The sequence below is a fragment of the Theropithecus gelada genome, chromosome 6 (genome assembly GCF_003255815.1).
Source record: "Theropithecus gelada isolate Dixy chromosome 6, Tgel_1.0, whole genome shotgun sequence".
Lineage (NCBI taxonomy): Eukaryota > Metazoa > Chordata > Mammalia > Primates > Cercopithecidae > Theropithecus > Theropithecus gelada.
In genome coordinates, this window is record NC_037673.1 from 77476630 (window position 1) to 77493664 (window position 17035).

Sequence of the window (17035 nt, forward strand, 5' to 3'; positions counted from 1 at the left end):
AGAGTGCCTACTTGTTTTATCCATGTCTTTGTCTATATAGTCCCTTTCATACTTTTTGATCTTTGCCAATCTGATAGGTAAAAAATGTTATCACAGTTTTTAATTTGCATTTTTCTTATGGCTAACATTGAACATATTTTTATCTATGTGTATTTCCTCTTCAGTAAACTATCTGTATATCCTTTGCTCATTTTCCTATTGGGCTGTTGGACCCCTTCCTGTTGATTTGGTGGAACTATTTATATTTTGAGGAAATTAAAGCTATTTTATATTGAAAAAAATTAGTTATTTTCTATGATATGAGCTACAAATCCTTTTTCACATTTTGATATGTCTTTTGACTTTATGGTGTTGAGTTTATTTGCATGCAGTAGAATTTACCAGTCTTTTATGGCTTCTGGGTTTTTATCATATTTTTAAAAAATGTGTTCTCCTGTATTTTCATCTAGCACATTTAGGTTTTTTTTTTTTTTTCTCATTTAAATATTTCTTATTTTGGTCTTAGGTGAAGGGCATTCTATTTAGATAACTGGAAGAGTTTTGGCTGTGAGGAAGTATTCTCTTTATAGTTAGTGTTGTCTGGGTTATAACAGCTGGAAATTTCTTATTAATTTCTCTTCTGCAGTGACAGAGTGAAGCATCATGCTTTGTAGTGAATGGACAGCAAGGAGTCCTAATAGCTGAAGTGTAGCTGGACATGGAACAATTTTAAGTTACAAGACTACTGGTAATTTCACAGAGCAGGTCAAGACTGGCCAAGCTGCCAGAAGTTAGTTTTTGGGGCAGTAGTAAAGACCACTTCAAAGGCAGTCTCAGCATGGTCAAAGCTCCAAGAAGAGAGCATTAACAGAGGTGATTTTAGCATTTGGAGAACTCCAGGTGAGCTATGGTGTTCATGAAGGACTTGAGTTGCTTGTGGACTTCTCTCCTGAGGTAGCTGCAGATTACCTCATTGACTCTGTTTATTGAGTACAAAAGAGGGGCTCCAAGGTATTGAGTGCAGTGGTTCTCAACTCTGGCTACTGTACTGGAATCTGCTAGGTAGATTCTAACTTAATTGATCTGAGGTGAGACACCAGCAACAACATTTTGAAAACTCCACAGGTGGTTCTAATGTGCAGCTCGGATTGAGACTATTGTTCATGCAGTCATTTTGCTGTCTCTTTGAGTCAGGGATTGCAGTACATGCCTCAGTGCTTCCAAAATGTGCATACAAATCACCTAGGGATTATGGTTTTTTTTTTTTTTTTCAGTTTGATTAGAATTTGGCAGGCTTTTTTTTTTTTTTTTTTTAATTATACTTTATGTTCTAGGGTACATGTGCACAATGTGCAGGTTTGTTACATATGTATACATGTGCATTGTTGGTGTGCTGCACCCATTAACTTGTCATTTATATTACATATATCTCCTAATGCTATCCCACCCTGCTCCGCCCACCCCACAACAGGCCCCAGTGTGTGATACTTCCCTTCCTGTGTCCAAGTGTTCTCATTGTTCAGTTCCCACCTATGAGTGAGAACATGTGGGTTTGGTTTTCTGTTCTTGTGATAGTTTGCTGAGAATGATGGTTTCCAGCTGCATCCATGTCCCTACAAGAGACATGAACTCATCCTTTTTTATGGCTGCATAGTATTCCATGGTGTATATGTGCCACATTTTCTTAATCCAGTCTGTCATTGATGGACATTTGGGTTGGTTCCAAGTCTTTGCTATTGTGAATAGTGCCTTAATAAACATACGTGTGCATGTGTCTTTATAGCAGCATGCTTTATAATCCTTTGGGTATATCCCCAGTAATGGGATGGCTGGGTCAAATGGTATTTCTAGTTCTAGATCCTTGAGGAATTGCCACACTGTCTTCCACAATGGTTGAACTAGTTTACAGTCCCACGAACAGTGTAACAGTGTTCCTATTTCTCCACATCCTCTCCAGCACCTGTTGTTTCCTGACTTTTTAATGATCGCCATTCTAACTGGTGTGAGACGGTATCTCGTTGTGGTTTTGATTTGCATTTCTCTGATGGCTAGTGATGATGAGCACTTTTTAATGTGTCTGTTGGCTGCATAAATATCTTCTTTTGAGAAATGTCTGTTCATATCCTTTGCCCACTTTTTGATGGGGTTGTTTGTTTTTTTCTTGTACATTTGTTGGAGTTCTTTGTAGGTTCTAGGTATTAGCCCTTTGTCAGATGAGTAGATTGCAAACATTTTCTCCCATTCTGTAGGTTGCCTGTTCACTCTGATGGTAGTTTCTTTTGCTGTGCAGAAGCTCTTTAGTTTAATTAGATCCCATTTGTCAATTTTGGCTTTTGTTGCCATTGCTTTTGGTGTTTTAGACATGAAGTCCTTGCCCATGCCTATGGCCTGAATGGTATTGCCTAGGTTTTCTTCTAGGGTTTTTATGGCTTTAGGTCTGACATTTAAGTCTCTAATCCATCTTGAATTAATTTTTGTGTAAGGTATAAGGAAGGGATCCAGTTTCAGCTTTCTACTTATGACTAGCCAGTTTTCCCAGCACTGTTTATTAAATAAGAAATTCTTTCTCCATTTCTTGTTTTTGTCAGGTTTGTCAAAGATCAGATGGCTGTAGATGTGTGATATTATTTCTGAGAACTCTGTTCCGTTCCATTGGTCTATATCTCTGTTTTGGTACCAGTACCATGCTGTTTTGGTTACTGTAGCCTTGTAGTATAGTTTGAAGTCAGGTAGCGTGATGCCTCCAGCTTTGTTCTTTTGGCTTAGTATTGTCTTGGCAATGTGGGCTCTTTTTAGAGATTATGTTTTAAATGCCAAATCAGGAGGTCTGGGGTGGGGCTTGAAATTCTGCATGTCTGTCTTAATAAGCTCGCAGATCATGCTGTGACTGGTCCCAAGACCACACTTGAGTGGCTTGAGTTTGTTATTTAAAGTGCAAAGCACTGGCCCACACCAGTCCACGAGAGTCAATAAGCCATGGTCCTGCTCTCTTGCAGAATTTGCTTGGTGTACTAGAAAGAATACTCAGGTCAAGAGATCTGCTTTCCAATTCCTGCTCTGCCTCCAACTAATTAGTGTAAGATAAGTTTCTTAGAAGTGCTTTAGTTCTTCACCCTCTTATCTCTAAAATGAGAGGCTTGAATTGGATAAACTTGAAGGTTCCCCTTGTTCTTAAATCCTCTCATGCTTGTCCAGGATGTTTTCAGACTCTATCTGGATCAGGTTTTTACGTGGAATGGAATCTGGATCCTATAAAGACCCTGTCATCCTTTAGAGAATGCAGGCCTAGGCCCTGAGCTTATGATCTAGTGGGAGAAATAAAACTAACAAATGTTAAAAAAATTAAAGAAGAGTTAAATGTTCAAGTGTAAGCTATGATAAGTACAAAAAGAATGCAGGGAAACTAGAGAGGAGTGTTAAGTGAAACGGTCAGGAAAACTTCATTGCCAAGGGGAAATTTGAGTTAACATCGTTTACTGGGCTAGATGACTGCAGGGCTGACACAGAGTGGTGGTCCTCATGCTTTTGAGTTTCCTTGTCTCTAAAAAAGCATCCTTCAACAGTGAAGAACAAAACATATTTTTCTGCCTTAAATTAAAACAAAGTAGGAGAAAGACCTAGTTCTGTGGAAGTGTTTAAAGGGAAATCAAAATCCAAAAAACTCTATATTTAATTTTTCAAGGCTAATCTTGACTGAAAAGATTGATACTGAAAAAAAAATCACCACTACCAAATATAGAGCAAAAAACCCAGTGTACCTCCCTATCGATAATAAAAAATGGTTTTAGAAATTACCTAAAATGTAAGTAAATTCCTCAAATTATAAGCAATATTGAAAGTGACATATCCTTTATCTTAACTCATTGGGAAAGAGACCAGATAATTTATTTAGATTTTATAACATAGGTGCACAAGAATTTTTGACTCACCTCTTTTAATGTCAAAGGAGATGTATTTTGCATTCTAATTAGAATTTTACTAAATTTTATGTTCTCTTAAGAGGAGGTTGTGTGATCAGGGCTCAGGTATAGAAAAATAAAAAATAGAGCAGTTACCCTCATTTAATGAATTATATTTAGTACACACAGTGCAGCTCTGTGTTCTCTGAATATCCTGAGAGTTTCGGTTTTTATCTCTGTGGCTAGATCATTTTGAAATTGCAGACTTTGAGTAATTTTTCTCACAAACACGTGCTATTATAGTTTTACTGTATAGTCATGCTGCATAGTGACATTTTGGTCAAGGGCAGAGCACATGTACAATGTTCCCATAAGATTATAATACTGTATTTTTGCTGTACATTTTCTTTGTTTAGATATGCTTAGATACAGAAATACTTACCATTTTGTTACAATTGCCTGCAATTAATACAGTAACATGCTGTACAGGTTTGCAGCCTAGGAGCAAGCTACTATGTCATATAGCCTACCTATGTAGGAGGCCATACCATTTGGGTTTGTGTAAACACAGTCTATGATGTTTGTACAATGATAAAATAGCCCAATGATGTTTCTCAGAAGGTATTCCTGCTGTTAAGTGATGCATAACTGTATATGGTAAATCTTTTATATAATCAACTATTGATTATCTATCACAGTGAGATTGACAATACAATAGAAATCTTCTATTTTTAAGCTGTTAAATACAATTTATGTTACTAAATAGCAAAATTATTTTGGTTGCAAGTGACAGAAAACCCAACCCATTGGGTGAAGCAAAGAAGGGACGTTTTGGGGACATGTAATTGAAAAATCTGAGGTAGAACTAGTTTCAGATATGGTTGGTATAAATAATGTAGTCAGAATCTGGTTTCTCTGCATCTCATGGTCTTGCTTTCCTCTGAGTTGCGGAGCAATTACATGATGCCTGCCAGTTTTTTTTTTTTTTTTTCTTTTTCTTTTTTTGTGGTCTGTCTGGCTCAAACCTAGTGGAAAAGAGAACAGCCATCTTTCCCAAACCCCCCAAACCAAATCCCGAATTTCATCCCATTGGCTGTGATTGTAGATCATTTGTCCTCCAGAGTCTCTGAGGCCAGCAGTACTGATTGGCAAGATTGGAGACCTGTGTCTATCCCTGGAGCTGTAATTAGTGGAACAGTAGCCAATGCTCCTCTAAGGAACCATTCCCTTCTCAATCAGGAAATGGTTCCTTAGAGGAGCAATTAGTACTGCTCCAAAAGAAGGAAGAATTGATGTTTGATGTGAAAGTGGCAATGACAACAGTCACTACATATATCTTTCTCAGTTTAAGCCAATGTTAAATTTACATTTTTCTAAATACAAAGATTTCAATGGTGGAAGACCATTACAGGATCTGCTTTGTGGTGAGATAGTGTAGAGCTGGAATTTAAAACAGTAATTCCATCTACAAAATGGATATCCTTAATGAAATAATTAAAAATGACAGTATTGGATATCTGATGGCCTACTTTCCAGGCGGGAATGATATTAAAAATATTTAACAACCTGTGACAGAGGCATCAACCAATCAGAATGAGTTGGATCCAACCAATCAAAACTGGTGCTGACAACAACTAGCCAGTGCAGCCCCATGAGTGAGAGCTGGCAGTTTGTCAGCACAACTTACTGGGAGGCATTCTTAAGGTGCTGCCAAGTGTCTCAAAAAATAGAGTTACTGTATTAGTTTCCTAGGTATGTTGTAACAAGGTACCACAGACTTAAAGTAACAGAAATTTATTCTCTCACAGTTTTGGAGGTAAGAAGTCTGAAATCAAGATGTTGGCAGGGTCCTGCTCCCACCAGAGGCTCTAGGGAAGGACTATTCCTTACTGCTTCTAGCTTCCAGTGGCTGATGGCAATCCTTGGCATTCTTTAGCTCCTAGATGCTAGAAGACTGGAGCGGTGGCTCCAGTCTTCATCTTCACATGGCTTTCTTCCCTGTTTGTGTCACTGCATCCAAATTTCCCTCTTCTTATAGGAAGATTAACCCGTTAGTCCTTATTGTTATTTTAATTCTATTAAAATGTAAATGTTGGTGTGACAATTTGGTGGGGAATTAATATTTATTGGCATGTATGTTTGTGCTTGGGGAGGTATTATATTCTTACACATGATTTTATTGAATTCAAACAAATGTTACCTTAAAAAAATGGAACTGGCCACAATTAGATGAACATCATTCATTAGTGTATTTAAGAGCAAGTACAAGAAGCAGGAGACAAATACTGGTAAAGGGCTCAGAAGCCATATCTTGTAAGGAGTATTTGCATATGGTGGTCATTTCTTCAGCTCTTGGAAGAACAGCTGTGTGGAAAAGGGATTAGACTTCAGAGGGCAGAACTAAGTAAGTTAAAGTTAAAGGATGTGAAATACAGGACAAAACTTTCTTAATGTACAATGCACTAAAATGGAAATGGCCGCTGTGTAAGGGAGTAACAAGCCCAAGTTCCTGGAGGTGCTCAGGCAGTTGCTGAGATGCATAATTACCTTTCTGGGACATTTTCATAGAGATCTTGCCGTGAGAAAGAAATTGAAATGGAAGCTGTCTTGCAGCTTTGAGATCTGTTGCAAGTCCTGAAATTGTTCTCTATGGGTAGGCCATGAAAATCAATATTAATTATGTGACAAGCTATTTCTATAAGCTTAATTTTTGTTCTGCGATCTTGGTGCTATGGACTAGTGAGGAAAAAAAGGGAAAGATTTAATCTAGGAGGGGGAAACATCATTAATAAATAAGAAAGGTAGGAGAATAAAACTTGCATTTATTGAGTACTTACTATGTGCAGGGTGTTGGACTAGTCTCTTTATCCATATAGTCTCATCTCATTTAGTACATTTAGTTTTTCACTGATCAGTTTGGAACTTATGGGAAGTGGTTGTTAAAATGATGAATTCTTAAAATAATTGACTTTTTTCTTATATATTTTTTGGTGGTGAAACACAGGACTGTTCTGATGGCTACATGTGCAAAATACACTTTCAAATTAAGAGTGGGTCTGTGATGTCACATCCAGGAGCATCTACCCATGGACAGACATGTCCTCCCATGGAGGTGAGTAGTTTAATGTGTCACGCTCTTCTTTTCAGTCTCCATAAAGTATACATTTAAAAATGTATGCTTTAATGAATCCATTGCATTCCATCCTATGGAAGCACCACAATTATATCGCACTCATATTGAAATAAAATACTTTAATTCTGTTAAGTAAATATTTTAAAAACTTTAAACTTCTTCCCATTGGAGAGATATCCAGTTGCCATTGGATCCTGGGCCTGTTGTAGCAGGAGAAGGAGGTGTTTTCCTATGTAATACTGAAAGCAAGAATTGTGGTAAAGTTATAGAAGATCCACTCTGACTCCAGATTGTAGTGAGCCGTCATACTTTTGGTTTCTCTTGGACCTGAATACCACAGATGCCTCTGTTGTCTATTTATTTATTTTTTCCAAGTAAAATTCCCTGAAGATAATATAGCCCTAGCCCCAGGCTGCTTAATACTTGATTGGAGACCTTTTTGCCTGCTCTGCCTTTATTCCCTTTTCCCTTGAAAATATGTTGAATCTGGATCTTATTCCTTAGGAGACTTTAACCTTGACTTGAAAATCTTGCTAAACCAAATTTTATTATGGTACTAATGACTGAGTGGTTTTCTGAGATATTTTCAATTTTCTTTTTATTGAAATGCAAACAACCTTATTGTATTTCTTGTGAAAAAAATTGTATATGCCCATTATAAAAATAAATAATAGAGAAATATATAAAAAGGATTTTAAAATGTCCTTCAGTAGTTTACCACTGGTAACATTTTAGTAAGTATCCTTTCACATATTTCTATCATGTACACACATATACATACTTGTTTTTTTTTTTTTTTTTTCAATGAACAAGTATATCACGGACATCTTTCCATGTCAGTACATGCAGATTTCCATACTTCTCTATAGTGACTCCATTCCATTCCATCCTATGGAAGCACCACAATTATATGGCACTCATATTGAAATAGAATACTTGACTTTTCAAAGAGGATTGGTGAGGACCTAATTATTTCAACACAAAAGAAGAAATCACTAGTGTTTGAATTCTGAGCATCCTGGGAAAATGAAAGAGGTGACTTTTTTTTTTGTGCAGGAAGAACTGCTTCCCAGAACATGTTAAATCAGGCCCATTTGCCAATCAGACATCAGCCCCCTTGCCTGTATATGATGCTGGCCTGCAAGTAACTTTCACCTATTTATAATTTGGTTTGCAAGTTATTCTTGAGAGTATTGTGCTTGGTAATAAGCTAAGTGCCCCCAGATGGGTGCTTGAATCTTGATTACTGCTTCATGGTTCCAATAACCAACATCAAATTTGAAGCCAAGCATATTAGGAAGCTTTTCAATTCATTATATATTAACTTAAAAAAAGTTTTAAAAATTAACATAGAAATGATGATTTAAAAAATGAATTACTAGTTTTTGCCTAACAAGTTGGCAGAGATTTGAAAAGCACTAAAAAGTGGTGTTGACAGTGTGAGGGAACTGACACTTTCTGGTTGATGTTTTAACTTCACAAAGTTTAAAGATGTGCACATACTATGAATAATCTAGTCCAATTCTAGGAATTTAGCCTCATAAAATGTAATTTTTTTCAACATTTTTCATTTCCAACATTTCCCAATAAATTTGAAACATATGGAAAAGTTGAAAGAATTTTGCAGTGAATATCTATATACTTAAACCACCTAAAGTCTACCATTAACATTTTGCTGTGCTTTATTTTATGTTGATCCCTCTATTTATACATCTTATTTTTTGATGCAATAATTTTAATCAAAGTAAATTGCATATAAGTACTCATAAAATATTTGAGTACACAAAGATTTACCTGCAAGTATATTCATTTCACTCTTATTTATAATAGGAAAAATGAAAATAATGGAAATATACAATAGTAATGGATTGGTTAATTATGGCACATCTCTAGATGGATGCAGTCATTAAAAATGATATTCTCGGTGACTGTTTAATTACACAGGTTAAATGTTCATGTAGGCCGGGCACAGTGGCTCAACGCCTGTAATACTAGTACTTTGAGAGGCCGAGGCAGGCGGATCACCTGAGCTTAGGAGTTAAAGACCAGCCTGGTCAACACAGTGAAACCCCATCTCTACTAAAAATACAAAATTTAGCCAGGTGTGGGGGCATGCGCCTATGGTCCTAGCTGCTCGGGAGGCTGAGACAGGAGAACTGAGCCTGGGAGGTGGAGGTTGCAGTGAGCTGAGATTACATCACTGGTGGGTGACAGAGTGAGACCTTATCTTGGAAAAAAAAAAAGTTCATGTTAAGTTAAAAAAAGGTAGATTAGGCCGGGTGCGGTGGCTCAAGCCTGTAATCCCAGCACTTTGGGAGGCCGAGACAGGCGGATCACAAGGTCAGGAGATCGAGACCATCCTGGCTAACACGGTGAAACCCTGTCTCTACTAAAAAAAAAAATACAAAAAACTAGCCGGGCGTGGTGGTGGGCGCCTGTAGTCCCAGCTACTCGGGAGGCTGAGGCAGGAGAATGGCGTAAACCCGGGAGGCGGAGCTTGCAGTGAGCTGAGATCCGGCCATTGCACTCCAGCCTGGGTGACAGAGCGAGACTCCGTCTCAAAAAAAAAAAAAAAAGGTAGATTATGTGGTATAAACAATAGAATCCAAGTATGGTTAACATTCTTCAAACTATCCATCGACTACTACAATTTTAAATTATGATTCTTTTTAAAATTTATCTCTTCAAAGAGTGAAACCTGTAACTCTTTTCTTTCACTCTCTTGAAATCCCTAGGGTTATTTTTGCTTGATCCAGTGATTTCATTTGGAGTCACCATCCATCCTTGTAAGTTTCCGTTACTGCTGTAGCTCTGGTAGGCATCCCTCTCTTTTTTTCCCAGATAAGAGCAGAAGATTTTAAAGTTTAGAACAAGACAGCCCAGGCTGGGCGCGGTGGCTCACGCCTGTAATCCCAGCAGTTTGGGAGGCCGAGGTGGGCGGATCACGAGGTCAGAAGATCGAGACTATCCTGGCCAACATGGTGAAACCCCCATCTCTACTAAAAATACAAAAAATTAGCCGGGCGTGGTGGCGGGCGCCTGTAGTCCCAGCTACTCTGGAGGTTGAGGCAGGAGAATGGCGTGAACCCGGGAGGCGGAGCTTGCTGTGAGCCGAGATTGTGCCACTGTCCTCCAGCCGGGGCAACACAGCAAGACTCCATCTCAAAAAAAAAAAAAAAAAAAAAAGAACAAGACGGCCTAGTATCCCATCTTTGTGTATCTCCCAGCTTCCCTACCTCTCTGTAGCAGAAACAGTATTTGAAAGGTTACATATACATATACAAACATGTAATACTCACATAAGGCCTAGAAATAATTTCCCCCCTTCCAAACACATAAGATTTTCTTAGAATATTTTTTTTTCTTTTTATTTACATTTATTCTTGTTCTTTCTCTTCAGGAATTTGCTTCAAAAGTATATGTTCTTTATCTCTCCTTTTTAGTACTCCTCAGATTCATGCTTATTGTTTTAAAAGCCAGATTGCTTCCTTAGATTATAAACCCCATGGAAGTAAGGTGACTCAGTGAATATCTATTATTTGACTAAACCTTCAGGTTTAATTACCCACAGAACTAGCTCACTTAAGAAATCAGATACCTCTGTATTTTGATATAAATTGGATAATCTAGTGAATTACTTAGAATTGATTATTATTACATATTATTATATATACAATATATATAATATAGTATATTATAAAAAAGTATGGGTGTATGTGTATACATGTATATATATATGTATACATATACACACATACCCCCCTCCCCCCGTTTTTTTTTTTACACACAGGGTCTTACTCTGTCTTCCATGCTGGAGTGCAGTGGCACAGTAATAGCTTACTGAATCATCTAATTCCTGGGCTCAAGTGATCCTCTCACCTCTGCCTCCCAAGTAGCTGGGACTACAGGCATGCACCACAATGCCTAGCTAAGTTAAGAATTTTTTTTAGAGATTTGGGTCTTGCTCTGTTGCCCAGGCTTGTCTGAAAGTCCTGGCCTCAAGTGATCCTCTCTCCTCAGCTTCCCAAAGTGCTGAGATTACAGGCATGAGCCACTGTGCCCAGGCTGAATTCTAAAAGAGTTTAGTTTCTACTAGAATAACATTTTTTTTCAACAATCAATTTACATAGAAAAATCAACAATGTTTAAAAAGAGGTTTGCAGGGAGTTTTTAGTAGTTTGTGTTTCTGAGTTGTCACTGGAATGGAATCGGATGATAAACCCTTCATCTTCCAGTCAACTCCAGTGTTTTATTTTTAATATTTGGCAACTCATAGTAAATTTAGTCTGCCTAATTTACTCAGATTATAACAACAGCACAAGTAGAAGAAAGAGTGCTAGACTTGGAGATAGAAATTGTTTTGTAGTTCTCTTCACCACTTATTAGTCATGTAACCTTGAGTAAACTTCAGTGTTCTCATTCAAACTGTGGGCCCTTCTTACTTCTTGTTTTGGTTGGATGTAACAAGGGTACAGTGCTCTTATTAATACTAATAATGTCACACATATAATTATCTTTTTATGGTTATCTCATAATTATGCAAGAAGCAGCAGGATGTGAATGGAGAAACATGAAGGAGCAGGAAGAGAGCAGCGACTGTAACACTTCCTTTCTTTTCATATTCTATTCTTACCTTTAGATGCTGGGAATAATGAGTAGCCTCCAACCTGGAAACTAACCCTTATTCAGCCACCACCACCAGTTATCTCAGAGAGTAGTACAGAGACAATTGAGAGTGACTCTCACTAAAAAACAGTGGTAGACTAATTAGAGCATTTAAAACATTCCATTTGAACTACATATGTAATGTCTTTCTTTCCTAGATCAACACTGGACAGAGATGTGTTTTCCTCTTAAGTTCTCTCTTTCTTCATCATAGATTTGTTTGTAACTTTTATTTAGTCAGTAATATGATTAGAGGTATGGCAATTTGATTTTTTTTAGTTTTTCATTTAAAAATACCTCAGATGGCCAGATATGGTGGCTCACACCTGTAATCCCAGTACTTCGTTATGCCAAGAGGGGAGGATTGCTTGAGGCCAGATGTTTGAGATCAGTCTGGACAGTATAGCAAGACTGCATCACCACAAAAACAAGAAAAATCAGGTGGGCATGGTGGCATGCACCTGTAGTCCTAGCTACTCTGGAGGCTGAGACAGATGGTTTGCATAAGCCTGGGTGTTTGAGATTACAGTGAGCTATGATCACACCACTGCGCTCTGTCTAGTATGGGCAACAGAACAAGACTCTGTCTCAAAATAAAAACAAAAATCCAAAAACAAAATACCTCAGAATTAATGTTTTATCTTGATGGATAGTACATTTGTGATATCAGTAGAAGATACTATGACAATTTAAGTAGAATGTAATTAGATAAGGAACAGCCCTCTACTGTTTGTTTCAAAAATGCAATGAACTGCTACCAATTTTTTTTTTTTTTGAGACAGAGTCTCACTCTGTTGCCCAGACTGGACTGCAATGGTATGATCTCGGCTCTCTGCAACCTCTGCCTCCCAGATTCAAGTGATTCTCCCTCCTCAGCCTACTGAGTAGCTGGGATTACAGGCACCCATCATCATGCCTGGCTGATTTTTGTATTTTTGTAGAAACGGGATTTCACCATGTCAGCCAGGCTGGTCTCGAACTCCTGATCTCAGGTGATCCACCCACCTCGGCCTCCCAAAGTGCCAGGATTACAGGCGTTGAGCCACCGTGCCTGGCTGAACTTCTAACATTTTAAAAACTGAGACCTGTCAGAGGATAGGGGGTCAGAGGAGGGAGAGGATCAGGAAAAATAACTAATGGGTAATAGGCTTAATATCTGGGTGATGCAATAATCTGTACAACAAACTCCCATGACACAAGTTTACCTATGTAACAAACCTGCACATGTCCCCCTGAACTGAAAAGTTAAAAAAATTGAATATTTAAGCAAATTTCGTGAAAGGGATTGATTGTGCTCATGATAGAAGAACTCAAGGAATAATCCTAATTTGTACAAATTATCAAACTTAGCTTTAACTAATTTTACAGACTAGACTATCATGAAAAATCATTGGTAGTTTTGTGATATTTAATAAGTTTTATAATCTTGAAACAGTTGTATAAAACATTATTTTTCATTTCAACCATCGCTGATCAAAACATACTTCAACTCTGCACTGAAGAGTGATAAACTCTTATTTAACTATTGTCCTTGGGATTCCAAAACAGGGTTTAGGTAAAATATATCATCTTTTGATCCTAAATATATGATGATCAAAAGTCTAAAATTTTTTTTTTACATTTTTCTTCTAAATTAGTTGTATTTGTAGATAGTTGAACAACCATACAAAAGATATGTAGATATGTGGATGGATATCAAGCTTGAGGGAAGGGATTTTGTGGAGTTAGAGGGTGCTATTTGCCTAGCTCCCAATGTTTTCATTTGATGAAATATTAGATTAACATTTTTTTATCAATGACTTTAACAGATTCTCTTACAAAACACATTTATGTCAGCATTAATGCCTTCATGTATTAACATTTTAATTCCCCCCAAATAATACTTAACATGGTCAATTATTGATTTTCTATTACATACCAGTTTATCTTACTAGTTACTTTATTATCTTATTTAATCTTCACAAAACTCTTATGACAATAGATATTAATATTAATATGGCACATAAATGGATAAGATTAGTGAAGGTGGATAAAAACACAGTTATAATAATAATAACAGCAATAATAATATTATAATAAAGACAACCTAAGTTTATGGAGGACTAACTATGGATACTGAACTAAGTGATTTGCATATATTAATTCATTTCAACTCATGATATTAATATCTTTATTCTCTTCACTTTATATATGAGGAAACTGAGACATGACACAAAGGTTAAGCTTGCCTAAGGACAATAGCTAGGAAGTGATTATGTTCTGGCTTTTGTTATGTTCTGACTTTGGAAAACAGTAGTTCTTACAGGTTAGTCATATTAAATAAGACATTTACTGACAGTAGATAGTATGATTTTGCATGTGACATTTCTGAATTTGTGAGATGAAAGTGAGACTGGCAGTTTTTAAACAAGATATTTTCCTTACCAGTGACCAACAGAAGTACATTGCATCTATTTAAAATCCTCTAAATATAGGGCAGTGTGTGGCAGCTCATGCCTGTAATCCCAGCACTTTGGGAGGCTGAGTGGGGGGCGGATCACTTGAGGCTGTGAGTTCGAGCCCAGCCTGGCCAACATGGTGAAACACCATCTCTACTAAAAAAATACAAAACTTAGCTGGGCATGGTGGCAGGTGCCTGTAATCCCAGCTACTCGGGAGGCTGAGGCAGGAGAATTGCTTGAACCCAGGAGTCGGAGGCTGCAGGGAGCCGAGATTGCACCAGTGCACTCCAGCCTGGGCGAGAGAGCAAGACATTGTCTCAAAAAAAAAATCCTCTACATATAAATGAATATTTTCAACAGAAGCAAACATAATCAGTGCTGGCTTGGGATATCTTATTTTATGTGACACTTATTTTCATAAATGGGTATTGATACTACCATATCACTTTATCAATTTGTGATTTTTTTGTATTTAACTGAAGACTTTTCTTAGAGAAATTGAGATATCATTTAACAGTCATGAAAAATATGATTTAATAATTCATCTACTTTAATGAACAGGAGCATATTGTCCTTATTGAAGCCTTATTTCTATACATGAAATAATAATTTATAAATAGAAGTGGAAACCAAGCCCTATACTTCAGTTAGACAATTTTTGATGAAAATTAACCATAATAATGGTTAAAATTTATGTGGATATATTATTGCAAAATAGCTGCTAAACTTAAGTTTTTTTTAAAGATTCTGAATTAACATACTGACTAATGAAGACTAGAGAGACTAGAGTTGAGAAATAAGGTGTAAGTTTTGTTTTTTAAATCATGTCCAGCACTCATCCACTCAGTAAAAGGAAACAGTATCTAGTTAACTTAGATACTGATTTTTAATAATGAGTAGTAAAAATTGTTGATGAATGCTCAGAAGGGGGAAATATCTGAAAGTATTTCCTATGTAACTGGTGTTCTAGCCAACATTGCTTTGTATTTTTTTGTCTCTAATGTCTTCATTTATGAAGTTTTGAATCATTTTCCATAGAATAGAGATGGCCTAGATTTTGTCTTTTGATTCACACAATTCAGCTACCTATACACATTGACTTTAAGTTGGTCAATAATTTTTATATTATTGAAGTTTGTGTTCTGCTTGAAGTTCGATTACTGTAGTTCCTCTTCCTTTTGCAGAGGTATCAGAGATGGGTACCAAGCATATTTTATTTATCCATTTACTATCCTCATTACTTTAGAGCCTCAGGTTGCACCTTCAGATTACATTTTTTAAAACTATGAAAATGATAGAGTCATAAAAATAGTGATAATATACTAGTGGAAGAAAAGATTTTTGTCTTAGGGCCTTGTAGTTCACTAACTGGTATTTTCGTTAGACCAGGGCAGATAGAATATTATAGAAAGTGAGGCCCTCAACAAAAAACAACCTATCATAAATTCCCTGAAGCATAAAACTGAGAATCAGTAACAGGAGATGATCTCAATTGCCAAGGAACGTATTCAAAGAATGATGATCTTCTGAGGTAACCAGGCCTTGAAATACACTCATTTGCCTTAAGGATTTTATTAGGTGGCTTCTAGGATGAGTTCTATTTTGTATGTCCAAAATAGACGCATATGTCAGAATATTATGTTTTTTTATAATGGAATAAATGGTGAGCCATAGTTCTCAGTAAGCATTAACAATTTATCTGTAAAGCAACTGCTATTTTTGGACTGAACTATAGATATATTGATAAATGTAAATGATGACTAAGAAGCATGTTTACCTCTGTATTTGGGAATGTAATTATTAAAGCAATGTTAAAATGCCAGGAAGTTCTGTCTGTTATGTTTGAGGTGCATAGATGCAAATGGAAGCATGTGTAATAGTCAGTATTACTGAATGAATGAATCTAATGCTGACAGATAAATGGATTTTTGAAGGAAATAACTGTGAATGCAGCAGACCCCAATCCCACTTTTGTGTTTTACTTAAGATATTATGAAAGGGTTCAAAGACAAATTAAAATTTAATTCTATTTAATTTAAAGTGTAAGTATATGCTATATAGTAGTGTGGTCTCTGAGAGGGGAGAGTATAGAATATTCTGAAAACCAGTCATGTCAGATTAGGATCTTTAATTCCAGTAAAACTGGGGATTATTGCACTAAATATACTATTTATTATACAAACTATATTTCTTTAACTGGTATATAACAAAAGTATTTATTTACTCATTCTTGAAACTCATCAGAAAGCAACATATAGAGATGTGGTACTGAAACTATTTGAATCATCTAATGAAATTTGTGACTTAAGGGATCTTAATGCAGTTTAACTATTCTGCTATAAAGCCAGTAGTCTTAGATAGAGGCAGGGTCATGCTTCACATTCTACTGAATCTTCTTTCTACTTTAAGCCCTTGGTACCTGAGTAATAGCACTGCAAAATTCAGAGAGTTGTTAGATTCAGTGAGAGTCTATAACCTAAATGGGTTCTTAAGGTTACTTCTATCTTTGAAATTCTCTGTGCTATATTCTCCTTGGCAAAACATAAAGAAAATCTACTTTTTGAAATAAGTTGACTAAATATACATAGGTAACTAATTCTCTTTTTATTTATTAAGCTAGTAGAAAAGCCTTTGTAAAGATATGTGCCATAGCCATTGTATTTTAACTCAGCAATAAGTTATATCAGAAAGTTTTCTTTACATACAGTTGTAATTTTGGGGTGTTTTTTAAAAAATCAAAAGTAAGATCATTTCTAGTAGCAGCTGTATACTTAAGAGGTTACTGAGCTGATGTTTCTGTACAAAAATCTGACAGGCTTTCATTGTGGAGCACTTATGTCCAAATGTAAAGGTCTAACTTAGGAAGCAGTTGTTTTGGAGGAGGGCCATTTAATGCATTATTTTAATTGCCCTAATTA

The 17035-nt window shown here is 36.5% G+C and overlaps 1 protein-coding gene across 3 annotated transcripts in view; it reads left to right on the plus strand.

Moving 5' to 3' along the window:
- The window catches only part of ATG10 (autophagy related 10), a 280689-nt gene that overhangs the window by 81533 nt on the left and 182121 nt on the right, over window positions 1-17035 (plus strand). For 2 of the 3 annotated variants that reach the window (XM_025387734.1, XM_025387735.1), the window contains exon 3: window positions 6883-6990. The exons of the other annotated variant lie outside the window; for it this stretch is intronic. In XM_025387734.1, coding sequence (XP_025243519.1) covers window positions 6883-6990 — 108 coding nt within the window. The remainder of the gene's footprint in view (window positions 1-6882; window positions 6991-17035) is intronic. 3 annotated transcript variants of the gene reach the window in all.